The 14,692-nt window shown below is 43.2% G+C and overlaps 1 protein-coding gene across 1 annotated transcript in view; it reads right to left on the bottom strand.

The window, feature by feature from the left end:
- Window positions 1-531: 531 nt before the first annotated feature.
- ARSK (arylsulfatase family member K) overlaps window positions 532-14,692 on the bottom strand; it is a 97,966-nt gene continuing 83,805 nt past the window's right edge. Inside the window, exon 8 of the mRNA XM_040342368.1 lies at window positions 532-903. Coding sequence (XP_040198302.1) covers window positions 620-903 — 284 coding nt within the window. The 3' untranslated portion in view covers window positions 532-619. The remainder of the gene's footprint in view (window positions 904-14,692) is intronic.

The following is a 14,692-nucleotide window of genomic DNA, read 5'->3' as shown; positions in this document are numbered from 1 at the left end:
ACAAAGAATGGGCCCAGGGCAGGTGCTCCGTTTGCCCTGCGCTAAAGACGGCCCAGCTGTTCCCAGTGGGAGTAAACAATACCTGATCTTTAGTATTAGAGGGAGAAATAATTGGTGTCAGTGGGAGGAATAGTGCCCCATTGTTGGTGTCAGTGGCAGGAATACTGCTTCAAGGGTCAGATAAAGGCAAGCAAAGGTCCGCATCCAGTGACCACTGCTCTCGAGAGTAAGAGAGACATTTAAGGGGTAAATATGGCTAACAACTAGACATACACTTTAGAGGTTTCCCCTCTGAAAAGAACACCAAGCCCAACGATAAAGTAGTATATCAATCTGCTGTTGTGAAAATCAAGGATGAAAAAAATAAATAAAGCAAGGTGATAAAATTATCTCTAAGGGCTTTACAATTTTGGTGAGGCCATTTCTCATAACTTTTCTGTGCAGTGATTTTGTGTGCTTTATACACATAGGAACAGTAGGTGCAGGCTAGCCAACTACATCCTTACTTAAGAAGCAACGCATGGTCTTTGCTGCAATTTATACAATGATTAATGCTAATTTAATTAGATCTAGGAATACTTTCCCTGCACAATGGAAGATTTTATGTGATTGGATCTGATCATAGAATAAAATTCCCACTTTCTAGCCATTTATTAATGGCCAGTTCACAAGCTTTTGGTCTCTTGTTCCAATCGATATGCCACCTCAGGTTAGAGATGACATTTGTATAATTCTGTCCAAGGCTCGCTCTCCATTTGATAAACTCTTCCTTATTATATTGATGAACATTGTAAGATATTTTCTTGTAGTCAATAATGGACCGAAGTTTTTTCTCTATGGACAGGACAATCTCCGGATACAAAGTGACCACATTTCTAAGTTCATCTGGATCAGCTGATAAATCTGCAAGACATAATAATACATTATTAAATCATGAGAATTATGTAGTTGTTACTGTGTACAATTATTTTACAATTACAGAAAAGACCTATATCTTCCTTTAAAGTAGTTGTAAACCTCAGTCATGAAATCTGAACAAAGCATATACTGTATATCTGTAGTGTTTACTTTTCTCTTTCCAAAGCTCTAAGTGTCGTTTCTCTCTGGTGCTTTGTTCCTCTGTTATCAGCATAAGTCACTTCTAAGAAATTTTCATGACACGTGAGAAAAAAAATTGTGATAAGGGGAGAGAGCTCAGCACAGAGTTTGTAAATTCAGAACACAGCTCTCTATTCTTCCTTTTGCTCCTGTTTGCTGTGTGGAGGGGGGGTGTGTGCCTTTCCACCAATCAGATTGCACACAGTGTAACTAACTGAAGCTCCACCCCCCTGTGATACTGGCAGATGGAGAAAGATTTTAACACGATTCTACCCTTTTGAAGGGGTGTAGGGAAGAGAAGACTGCAGATAAACAAGTAAAACCTATGTAGGAGGACTTGTTTCATCACTGTGTATCACCTGAGGCCAATCACTTCACTGGGTATATGATAGGGTTTACATTCACTTTAAGGTCTCCTGGACTAGTGTCTGGGAAAGCAGGTTTATAGGGGACAAAATAATTTGTGATTTATAGTATAAAGGTTTACTGGTTCGAAGAAGAAAGAGGTGGATGACTGCACGCCCGCATGCAAGGTAGACACATTATACATCACAGACACTTAATCATAAACTGCAGGTGATTATAAAGTGTCTGTGACATGAAACGCTTTAATCATATTCCCTCTGTGTTATGCTATGTGCTGCTGCCAAGATTTTAACCTGTCGAAATAAAGAAATTGGATTTTTATCATTGGGTCTTCTTCAGTGTACTCAGAACAACCCAGATATGCATCTTTTTTCTCAGGGCATTATAGCATTGGACAGACCTAGAGTGGTGCATAGGCATGTGCAATTTTACGAATACGTTTTCCGTCAATCTTCGTTATTTTAGTTGATTCGTTAACATACGAATGAACGAATGGTTTAGCGCAATTGATAACGAATAACGATATTTTCAAAATAACGAATATGAAAAACAACGAAGATACGAAAGATGAAAGAAACGAAAACATAGAAACAACGAAAATACCGAACCCAAAAAAAATAATAATTACGAAAAACAAAATGAACGAAAATGCAAACTTACTAATATTCGAAGACCGAAAAGAAAACGAAATGCCGAACAAAGACTAAAAAACGAAAATCAAAACTAACGAAAAATAAATTACGAATCTTCGGAAAACTGAAATGAAAACAACGAAAATACAAAATAATGTAAATTAGCTTTCGTTAGTACTGAAATATTTCTGGACATTGACCAATAGCCACTGAGCGCTGTCCCTTTCCTCTGAAAAGGTTTGTTCCTTCCCCCAATGAGCTTCTTTCTCATTACCTCCTGGCTCATTGTGTCTTTTTCTGTGTTAGACTGCAGTGCATCTAATTTCTAGATTTGTATTTGTAATATCTGACATATTTTAGTTTTCTTCTACGTCAGACTTCATTCTAGACAGGGTGTGTGTGCTAACTAAGACAGTCAAGTCAATCACAGTAAAATCCGAATTACAAAATTACGACGAGTAGTGTGTCGAATAAACGTAAAATGTATTCTAACAGAATTACGAATGCAATAAAATCTACAAAAGTACGTTTTTACAATCAAAGGAAATTAGACAGGGAAATACGAATGATCATAAAGCAACGAAAATATATTTCTTTACGAAAATACGAATGCGGCATGATGGAAAATATAATGTAAATACGAATAACAAAACAACGAAAATTAAACTAACGTAAAAACGAAGGAACGAATAAAATCATTTTAAAAATACGAACGCGGCAGAATACAAAATATAACGAAAATACGAATCTCGATTCAACGAAAAATAAACTAACAGAAAAAAACGGAAACGGAAAAAAGAGTGTTACGAAAATACTAAAGAGTACGAATACGATAACTAACGTCTTACGAAATTACGACTCGTTATGAATCACGATAAACGAACAGAAACGAAACAGAAATAAACGAAAATTTTTGCTGTGCACATGTCTAGTGGTGCATTTGTTTCTTTTATCAAGGTTTACTGGTTTAGCTAAAAAGTTTAATCCTACAGCTACACATTTTTTTTCTTTTTATCCTGGAGGGGGTAAGATTATCCAGCTGCCAAATATAAAATAGTTATAATTAATTTTAGCAAGAAAACTGTGGGAGAAAAAGAAACACAGAGGTGATGAAAGAAGGCACAAGCCTCCTTTTTGGTTTTAGGAAACAAGAAACCATCTCTGCATTTTTAGTTTGGTGGTCAATTCAATGGAAAGATAGCTCTAAAAAAAAAGTACACCACTAGGGATGAGCCGAACACCCCCCCGTTCGGTTCGCACCAGAACCTTCGAACGGACCGAACGTTCGCGCGAACATTTAGAACCCCATTGACGTCAATGGGACTCGAACAATCGATTTCAAAAGTGCTCATTTTAAAGCCTAATATGCAAGTTATTGTCGGAAAACGGGTTTGAGAACCGGGTCTTGCCCCAGGGAACATGTATCAATGGAAAAAAAAGTTTTAAAAACTGTCGTTTTTTCTGGAGCAGTGATTTTAATGATGCTTAAAGTGAAAAAAAAATAATGAAAAATTCCTTTAAATATCATACCTGCTGGGTGTCTATAGTATGCCTGTGAGGTGGTACGTGTTTAGAACTGTCACTGCACAAAATGAGATTACTATAAGAAAAAAGTCATTTAAAACTGCTTGCGGCTTTAATGTAATGTCTGGTCCCTGCAATATGGATGAAAATCATTGAGAAAAATAGCATGGGTTTCCCCCCACTCCCCCCAGGTCATTACAAGCCCCTTTGGCCCTATATACTTTTAACAGCATTATACAGGCGGTGCAAACAAGACAGGCACTGTAGGTTTGTTGTTAGGTAGAATCTGTTTGTAATTTTGAACTGGTACTTTTTTAAAGTGTAGCTCCAGCCATAAAATCTATTGTTAAGCTTTTCTGAAAACATAGAGAAGGGTTATCACCCCTTTAAACATTTGTTTTGCCGTCTGTGTGCATCTGTTCAGAAGATTTCAATTCACTTTCTGTCCCAATGACAAATTATGTTTTGAAAATTTGGGTTTTGTAGTGAAACAAGGATTGGTGATAAAGCATCGGTGGACAGGAGACACCTCTTACAGAAGAGAATTTCCCTTCCTAGGGATTTTCCTAGATTTCCTCTCACTTCCTGTTGTCTCCTTCCGTTTGCAAGTAGGAGTCGTTTGTAAGTTGGATGTTTGAAAGTAGGTGCCTGCCATATATACTCTGCAAAAATTTGGGCCATAGGTGTTGGTGTTGCCACAACACTGAAAGCCCTCACAGTTAGTCTTGGTGGGCGCTGGAACGCCCTGCTGTGTGAACTATTATATCAAGAATTGTAATTACATGCCATTGTTGAACAGTGGTAGAAAAATTGGGCCTTTGGTGCTGGCGCTGGTGCAACAACTCTGTAAGCCCTCACAGTTATTCTTGGTGGGCACAGGAATGGGCCCTGCTGTGAAATATTAGATCAAGAATTGTAATTACATGCCCCTGTTGAACAGGGGCTGAAAAATTGGGCCTTTGTTGGTGGTGGTGCTGTTGCCACAACACTGCAGCCCCTCACAGATACTCTAGTTGTAGCGCAGAAATGAGCCCGCTGAAAATTATTGCATCAAAAATTGTAATTACACGCCCCTGTTAAACAGGGGCAGAAAAATTGGGTCTTAGGCATTGGTGCTGGTCCCACAACACTGCAACCCTTCACAGATACTCTAGTTGTAGCGCAGGAATGAGCCTGCTGCAAAGTATTGCATCAAAAATTGTAATTACATGCCCCTGCTAAACAGGGGCAGACAAATTGGGTCTTAGGCACTGCTGCTGGTGCCACAACACTGCAACCCCTCACAGATACTCTAGTTGGAGCGCAGGAATGAGCCCGCTGAAAAGTATTGCATCAAAAATTGTAATTACATGCCCCTGTTAAACAGGGGCAGAAAAATTGGGTCTTAGGCACTGGTGCTGGTGCCACAACACTGCAAACCCTCACAGATACTCTAGTTGTAGCGCAGGAATGAGCCCGCTGCAAAGTATTTCATCAAAAATTTTAATTACACGCCCCTGTTAAACAGGGGCAGAAAAATTGGGTCTTAGGCACTGGTGCTGGTGCCACAACACTGCAACCCCTCACAGATACTCTAGTTGAAGCGCAGGAATGAGCCCGCTGCAAAGTATTGCATCAAAAATTGTAATTACACGCCCCTGTTAAACAGGGGCAGAAAAATTGGGTCTTATGCCGCGTACACACGATCATTTTTCGGCATGAAAAAAAACGACGTTTTTTGGCATGTAGAAAAAACAACGTTTTTCCAACTTCATCATTAAAACGACGTTGCCCACACACGGTCGTTTTAAAAAAATGCTCTAGCAAAGCGCGGTGACGAACAACACGTATGACGGCACTATAAAGGGGAAGTTCCATGCGGATGACACCACCCTTTGGGCTGCTTTATCTGAATTCCTGTTATTAAAAGACGATTCACGCTTTTCTGTCTGTTACAGCGTGATAATTGTGCTTACTCCATTTCTGAATGGTAATTTTACCAGAACGAGTGCTCCCGTCTCATAACTTGCTTCTGAGCATGCGTAGGTTTTTAACGTCGTTTTAGCCCACACACAATCATTTTTTACAACCCGAAAAACGACATTAAAAAATGCAGCATGTTCGGAAAAAAAAATTGTCGTTTTTCAGAACCCGAAAAATGATGTGAAGCCCACACACGATCATTTAAAATGACATTTTTTTAAAACAACGTTTTTTTCATGCCGAAAAATGATCGTGTGTGAATGAATGAATGAATGAAAAACTTATAAAGCGCGGCGCATGCGAACTGAATCGCTTCTGGGCGCTAGTTGTTCGTGTCTCATGACATCAAAAGAGCAGAGTTTTGATCTGTCGTCTGAAAGTCAGGTGGTTTTCCTCCAACCGAATGCTGGTTGGTAAAGCGTTCCATAGTCTAGGACCCTGAAAAGCAAACCTTCTTTCTCCTTTGGACTTGTACCCTGACCAGATTTTGGTCGGTGGATCGCAGAACGCGATTCGAATTGTGAGGTTCTATCTTGTCGCAAAGATATTGCGGAGCCTTCCCATGGATGCACTTATGTGTCAGGCAGAGTGCTTTAAATGCAATTCTGTCTTTTACTGGCAGCCAGTGAAGGGTTCTCAACGAAGGTGAGATTGATTCCCATTTTTTTTTCCCAGTCACCAGTCTGGCGGCCGTATTCTGAACGACTTGCAGACGGGAGATTTGGTACTTTGGGAGTCCGAGGTACAGGGCGTTAGCATAGTCCAGTCTGGAATTCACGATTGTTCCCACCACGACTGCTACGTCTTCTTTGGGGATAAATGGAATAAGTCTGTGTAGTAGGCGCAACAGATGGTGCGCTCCGCTGACTACTGACCCTATTTGTGCGTCCATTGTCATGAAGGTGTCGAAGATGACCCCGAGACTTTTGACTTTGGAGCTAGGGGTGATGATTTGGCCCAGAATGGGCGGGGGTGTCCAGGTTGTTGCCAGTTGACTCTTTCGGCTGGCGTGAAACATAAGGAGTTCTGTTTTTGAACTGTTGAGTTTAAGATAACTCTTTGTCATCCAGTTTTCTATCAAAGAGAGACATTTCTCTAAACTGGGATGATGATCCTTTTTGTTGCAGATGCGAAAATACAGTTGCGTATCGTCTGCATAAGAGTGATAGAGTAGTTCTTGGCTACTGATAATATCAAAGAGAGGGCGAAGATAGATGTTGAAAAGCACCGGTGACAGGGGGGATCCTTGGGGGACTCCACATGACACTGTGCGCTTTTCCGACATGAAAGAACCCAATTTAACTGTTTGTGATCGGTTTTCAAGAAAGGAAGAAAACCATGGTAAATCACCTTCTGCGACTTCTGCTACCTTGGCTAGTCGCATCAGTAACAGTTTGTGGTCTACCGTGTCAAAGGCTGCGCTTAGGTCCAGCAGAACCAGGAGACAAGATTCTCCTTTGTCTGCGGCCTCGAGGGCATCGTCCCATATTTTGAGTAAGGCCGTTTCTGTCCCGTGTCCGGGACGGAAGCCTGATTGTAATGGATCCAGTAGATTGTGGGTATCTAGATGCTGTTGCAGCTGTTGTACTACTACTTTCTCCATTATCTTGGAGAGAACATTTAGGCCTGTTATGGGACGGCGGTGAGTTGGGTCCTTGGGATCCAGGTTAGGTTTTTTCAAGATGGGCTGGATTGTGCCCTCTTTCAACAGGGATGGCACTGTGCCTTCCTTAAATGATTGGTTTATAAGCTGTGTGATGGGTGGTGCCAGGATGTCGGCACATTCCTTCAGCAGTTTGGTGGGGATGATATCATTGGGCGATGTGCTGTTCCGCAAAGCACCAATGATATTTTTTGTGGTATCGATGGAGATCGGTTCCAGAGTGAACTTTGTTGATTGTAGAGCGTTTCTGTGGGTGTTTTGTGGTTGATTGATGGTGGGGTTGAGGGGGGTATTGTTTTGCAAGATGCTTTCCCGGATTCTTTCAATTTTGTTGATGAAGAAATCCGATAGTTCATTACAGAACTCTTGGGTGTCTGAGTTGGGGACTTCAAGACATCCTGGATTCATGGTCTGGGTGACCATCTTGAAGAGTTCGCGGGGGCGGTTTAAGGCGCTGTTAATCGCCATAGAAAAATGATGTTTCTTGGCTTTGAAGATTTCTTTATGATATCGTGTTGTTATTGCCTTGTAGATGATGAGGTTATCCTCTGCAGGGCTTCTTTTCCAGGCGGCTTCCGCCCTTCTGCGCTCTTGCTTCAGAAGCGACAGCTGGTTGTTGAACCAGCCAGACTTTCTTTTTCGGATGCAGGCTTTGCGTTTCGGTGCTACTAAATCGGCTGAGTGTAGCAGGGCTGCGTTTATGGCATCCAGTGTATCTGCGGCTGTTTGATGTGGATGGATTGTTTTGATTCTGTTTCCCAAGGTAGATTTAAAGAGTTCCGAATGGAGCTTCTTCTGAGATCTAGCCCAGTGTATTGTCACCGGCTTGGGTGCTTTTATCACTGGGGGAATTTTGGAGATTATGAAATTGATTGCATGGTGGTCTGTCCATGGCAATGGTTCATTTTCTAAAATGCTTATTTTCAGATTTTGTCTGAAAATTAGGTCGAGTGTGTGACCTGAAGCATGTGTTGGCCCGCATATAAGTTGCTGTAGCCCTAATCCCTCCAGGTGATCGATGCAGGCGTCCGCAATGGGATCCTGTGCGGAGTTGGCCCACAGATTAAAGTCCCCGAGCAGCAAAAGGTGTGTATGTGGCATTAGGCAGTGGTGCTGGTACCACAACACTGCAACCCCTCACAGATACTCTAGTTGGAGCGCAGGAATGAGCCCGCTGCAAAGTATTGCATCAAAAATTTTAATTACACGCCCCTGTTAAACAGGGGCAGAAAAATTGGGCCTTAGCCACTGGTGGCGGTGCCCAAAACCAAAAATGTTCTTACAAGTTATCAGCATGATCATTGAGGAGGAAAAGGATAGTCACTCAGCATAACAGGATAGTCACTCAGGATCAGCATTGGCAGTCTTGAAGGGATCTGACATTTCAAAAAAGATTACTCAGTTACATCAGCATCAGGTGATTGGTAGCTGGTGGTGATCCAAGCCTGATTCATTTTTATGAAGGTCAGTCGATCGACTGAGTCGGTGGAGAGGCGCACCCTGTGATCGGTTACAAAGCCTCCAGCAGCACTGAATGTGCGTTCTGAAAGAACGCTGGATGCAGGACAAGCCAGTAGCTCAATTGCGTGCTGTGCAAGCTCTAGCCAGTGATCCATCCTCAAGACCCAGTAAGCCAGAGGATTTTCGGTGGGAAAGGTGTCCAAGTCTGATCTTGCCCCTAGGTATTCCCGCACCATGTAAAACAGACGCTGGCGATGGTTGCTGGAACCGGTCATACCTTGGGGCTGCGAACTAAAAAATTGTCTGAACGCATTGGTCAGACGGCCACCTTCTCCACCGCTCCTTCTGTGACTGACCGAAGCCTCAGCAACACGTTGTTCAGGACCTGGATTTTGTAACCCCCCAGTCTCTGGGAACACGTTGCACAGACCTGTCTGCAAGGCCTCCTGAAGATGTTTCATCTTCTGCTCCCTTTGCACCGGCAAGATAAAGTCTGCAACCTTATTCTTGTAATGTGGATCAAGGAGAGTTGCCAGCCAGTAATGATCCCTCTCCTTGATAGCACAAATACGAGGATCCTTACGCAGGCTTTGCAGGATCAGGGAGTTCATACAACGTAGGTTTGCTGAGGCATTCGGTGCAGAGTCCTCTGGGTCACTGAGGACGACAGGATCCGCAGCCACCTCATCCCAGCCACATACAAGTCCATGGGTTCCTTGGGACTGTAATTGATCCCTTGAAGACTGCTGCTGATGCTGAGTGCTAGGCTCCACCTCCATGCTGACACAATCCTCCTCCTCCTCCTCTTCCTGTGTGATAGGCGGGAAAGCAGGAACACTGTCTGGATAAAGGGGGCCTTGAGAGGTAAGGAAGTCCTCCTATTCCTCCCTCTGTTCTGCCTCAAGGGCCCTGTCCATTATTCCACGCAGCGTGTGCTCCAACATGTGAATAAGAGGGACAGTCTCACTGATGTATGCACTGTCACTGCTCACCATCCTCGTGGCCTCCTCAAATGGTGACAGGACAGTGCATGCATCCCTGATCATGGCCCACTGGCGTGGGGAAAAAAATCAGAGCTCCCCTGACCCAGTTCTGCTGCCATATTTGCACAGATACTCATTGATGGCCCTCTTCTGCATGTGCAGGCGATGCAGCATGTCCACCTGGTGGGCATGTCACAGATTAGGCGGTTCTTGGGCAGGTTGTATTCCCTTTAGAGGTCTGCCAGCCGACCACTGGCATTATATGACCGTCGGAAATGCACACAGACTTTCCTGGCCTGCTTCAGGACATCCTGTAAGCCCGGGTACCTGCCCAAGAACCGCTGCACCACCAAATAAAGGACATGAGCAAAACAGGGCACATGGGTCAGTTGTCCCTGTCGCAGGGCGGAGAGGAGGTTGATGCCATTGTCGCAAACCATCATTCCTGGCTTAAGCTGGCGTGGCGTCAACCACCTCTGAGCCTGCCCCTGCAGAGCTGACAGAACCTGATGATTAAATCATCTCTCTGCTGCCTGTCTTCACTCTGGCAAGTGACAATCTGCACCTTGTAGCAGGCAAGTGACAATCAGCAACGTGTGGCAGGTGACGTGGCAAGTGACAATCAGCAACGTGTGGCAGGTGACGTGACAAGTGACAATCAGCAACGTGTGGCAGGTGACGTGGCAAGTGACAATCAGCAACGTGTGGCAGGCGACGTGGCAAGTGACAATCAGCAATGTATGGCAAGACGTATGGCAAGTGACAATCCACATCTGGTGGCAGGTGACGTGGCAAGTGACAATCCACAAATTGTAGCAAGTGACAATCCGCAACTTGTGGCAGGCGATATGGCAAGTGACAATCCGCAACATGTGGCAGGTGATGTAGCAAGTGACAATCCGCAATATGTGGCAGGCAGGGGCGGACTGACCATTGAGTCACTTGGGCACTGCCCGAGGGCCCCATGCCACTAAGGGGCCCCATCAGGGATGCCAGGCTCAGTTAAACCAGGGACAGTATGCAAAAATCAATGTTTTTTTACATCTGTCTCTGATATGTCCGAAACCGATATGCTTTTGATGTGAAAATCCCGCGATTTTAGCGGCCCTGCCTCTGCACTGCCTCCTGGCGTGGTGGCCATCTGTAAGCCCAGGGGCCCCATAATCTTCTATTGCCCGGGGGCCCCATGAGTTGTCAGTCCACCCCTGGACTGGCGGGTGATGTAGCAAGTGACAACCCGCAACATGTGGCAGGTGACGTAGCAAGTGACAATCCGCAACTTGTTGCAGGTGACATGGCAAGTGACAATCAGCAACGTGTGGCAGGGATGTGGCAATTGACAATCCGCATCTGAAGACAGGTCGACATGGAAAGTGACACACTCAGGGCTCCAACGTTTCGGCATTATGGTGAGTTGAAGCATTTAATTTTACATTACAATGTAATAATAGAAATAATGCACTTCAATCATCCTGACACCATAACAACCATGGTGCAGTGATGATGAACTTTCTAGCAGTGCCCCTCCCGAGACTAGACTCTGGATCTGTCCCTGCACTCACTGTACTGCATATGGAGAAGCAGCGTTGTCACCTTAAGACAACAAGGCTGTTAAGACTACACAATACAAATGTGGAAGGAAAAGCAAGCACAGTAATGGGTATATTGCAAGTAAAGTCTGTCTAGTTTAAATCAAATTATCAAAAGACTTGAAAAAAAAAAAGAATTAGAAAATGTGTAAATTAATCAAAAAGTGAATAATAGTGTTCAGCTGCTGTGCTTATTAAATCCCCTCAATTCAGTACGCTAACACCTCAAACAGCCCAGCCTCAAGCTAACCAGCATTGTGTTAAAACACAATAAATCATTTGCACAAGTAAGGTTACAAAGTAAATAAATAAAAGAAACTGATTCAAAACACAGATAACACATATAAACCAAGGGCCAGATTCAGAAAGAATTACGTTGCACAGCGGCGGCGTAACGTATCCCATTTACGTTACACCGCCGCAGATTTACAGCGTAAGTGCCTGATTCACAAAGCACTTACCTGTAAACTTGCGGCGGTGTAACGTAAATCCGCTCGGCGCAAGCCCACCTAATTCAAATGGGGCGGGCACCATTTAAATTAGGCGCGTTCCCGCGCCGAGCGTACTGCGCATGCTCCGTCCGTCAAATTACCCGACGTGCATTGCGCTAAATTACGTCGCAAGGATGTCATTGGTTTGACGCTAACGTAAATGGCGTCCAGCGCCATTCACGGACGACTTACGCAAACGACGTGAAATTTAAAATTTCGACGCGGGAACGACGGCCATACTTAACATTGCTTACCTAGAAGGTAGCCCTAATTTTACGACGCGTATCTCGACGGAAACAACGTAAATTTAGATCGACGGGCATCGCGGACGTTCGTGAATCGACGTAACTAGTCATTTGCATATTCTACGCGGACCGCAATGGCCTCGCCACCTAGCGGCCGGCCTAGAATTGCATCCTAGGATCCGACGGTGTAAGTCAATTACACCTGTCGGATCTTAGGGCTATCTATGCGTAACTGATTCTATGAATCAGCCGCATAGTTAGGACGGGCGGATCACAGAGATACGACGGCGTATCAGGAGATATGCCGTCGTATCTCTTTTGTGAATCTTGCCCCAAGTATCCATATAACACAAATAGATGAAAATTGTCTGTGATGAAAAAAGGCATCTCTAATATGAAAGACATAAAGCTATGTATTATATTGTTATTATTGTTATTGTTGTGGTTATTGCTAAAAGGGGACAACGCAGTCACCATTTAAAGGTTATATTTCGAAAGTTAGTTTAACCAGTTTCTGTCACAGAACCAAGGAGCTAAGAAGCACTTCCTAAATAGGCGCACATGAGCTTAACCATACACCTGTCACAGAACTAATACATCTTTTTAATTATTCCAGTTTATTATGCAATTTATGCACATAAAATGAATGTATTACTAACTAAATCTGTTCCTGAGTGATATAAAATATAAGATGAAGTACAATCTTTAAAGCAGTACTAATGAATGTCCCTCATTTTGTGTTATGCAATTACATGTAGATAATAAATTACTAACTTGCTTTACAATTTGTCCCTAACTTTGCTATACAAAATAAGATGCGGCATCATAGCAACTGCAAACATAAAGACAATTTTCGATCAATGCTCCATTATATCTGACAATTTGGTTGCAAAATAGACCCAAACATTTATGTTAACATTTTTGCACTTCAATTGCATATTAATAAATACGGAACTGCTTTTAAGGAGAACCCTTGTTTATGCCATAGAGCAGCGGTCTCCAAACATTCTAAACAAAGGGCCAGTTTATTGTCCTTCAGACTCTTGGAGGGCCGGACTTTGGCCAGCGGGAGTGGAATTTTTTCTGGCATCGGTGGGAGTAAATATCTGGTATTAGGGGGAGGAATAGTGCCCCATTGCTGGTATCATAGGGAGGAATAGTGCCCCATTCGTGGTGTCAGTGGGAGAAATGGTGCTCCATTGTTGGTGTCAGATGGCAGAATAGTGTCTCGTATCAGTGGGAGGGATAGTGCCCAAAGGGCCGGATAAAAGCAAGCAAAGGGCCGCATTGGGCCCTTGGGCCACAGTTTGGAGACCACTGCCCTAGAGCAGCGGTCCCCAACCTCCCCAGCATTAGGAACCCATCCCTCCACGATATGCGGGAGTGGGGTTGGACGAGTTGGACAGATGTTTCAGGGGGGTGCACCCTCTCACCTCAACTGCCACTCACATCTTTATTTGTATCTGTATTTATTTATTATGATGAGAAATTATTATTATTATTATAGAAACAAGATATATATATATATATATATATATATATATATATTTTTTTTTTTTATCTGTATTTCTATTTTTTGCCTGGTCACATGAGCCCTATTTAATATTATTAATAATATTGAACTAAGTTCATATGATCAGCCAAACACATAGATATAAATAAAGATAGAAAAACAAATGTTTTCAATATTTTTTTTATAGTTATATGTTTTTTTCTATAATAATAATAATAATAATAATAATAATAATAATAAATTGTGCATGTGGTCAGCCAAAGAGATACAAATAAAGATTCATATATAAATAAACATATAATATATGTTTTACATACACACTGAGTGACATGACCACAGAGAGGAAGTTGAGTGGTATTGCTGGGAGAAGAGGGAGCGGGTGCTCTCTGGTGGTGGGAGGGTGACAGTGCAGTGCACTAGACCCACACAAGGACTCAGATCCCCTGCATGCGCAGCCCACAGAAGGCCCCCACTGCCGACAAGAGGCAGAGCCCAGGCAGCAATGAGAGTGGCCGCCAATGAAGATCCAGCCTCGCTTATTGCCCATCCCCTTGCAGCATGGCCCGGCCCCGGGGGTTGGGGACCACTGCTCTTGAGGACCCACGGTACAAGCTACCTGCCAGGACAGAACATTGGAACAAGACAAAGAAAGAAAGAGCGCACCGATCTAGTGCATTATCCTAAAACCATTTTTTATTTAATAAAAAAAGATAAGTATTATACTCACAAATTTACAATTCAGTAAACGCTCTTCACAGGGTACAGCATTAAGATTCATCACATTCTACAAATGTGAAGTTCAGTCCATAGTCCAACAAACTGCAAAACAGGAGGTGAAGATCCAATATGCTAACGCGTTTCGAAGGTTCAACCTCTTACTCCGAGTTGGCTCTGAACAAAACTAAACGTCACATTCGTACCCTGCAACAAATCTTGATGTTGTAACTTGGAAGAAGTTTTTACTCAATTGTAAATTTGTGAGTATAATTACCATTTTATAATAATAAAATATGGTTTTGGGATAATGCACTAGGTCAGTGTGCCCTTTCTTTCTTTTTCTTGTGGTTCCAGAGTATCAGACTTCTCCAGTCTTTAGAAGGCTTATCCTTGTATAACCATGAGGGAGATGTAGCACATCCTCCCTGAATAAGCCCACTCCCATGAG

This window comes from Rana temporaria, chromosome 1 (assembly GCF_905171775.1).
Source record: "Rana temporaria chromosome 1, aRanTem1.1, whole genome shotgun sequence".
NCBI classification, from domain to species: Eukaryota; Metazoa; Chordata; class Amphibia; order Anura; family Ranidae; genus Rana; species Rana temporaria.
This window is presented reverse-complemented; position numbering and strand designations above follow the sequence as displayed.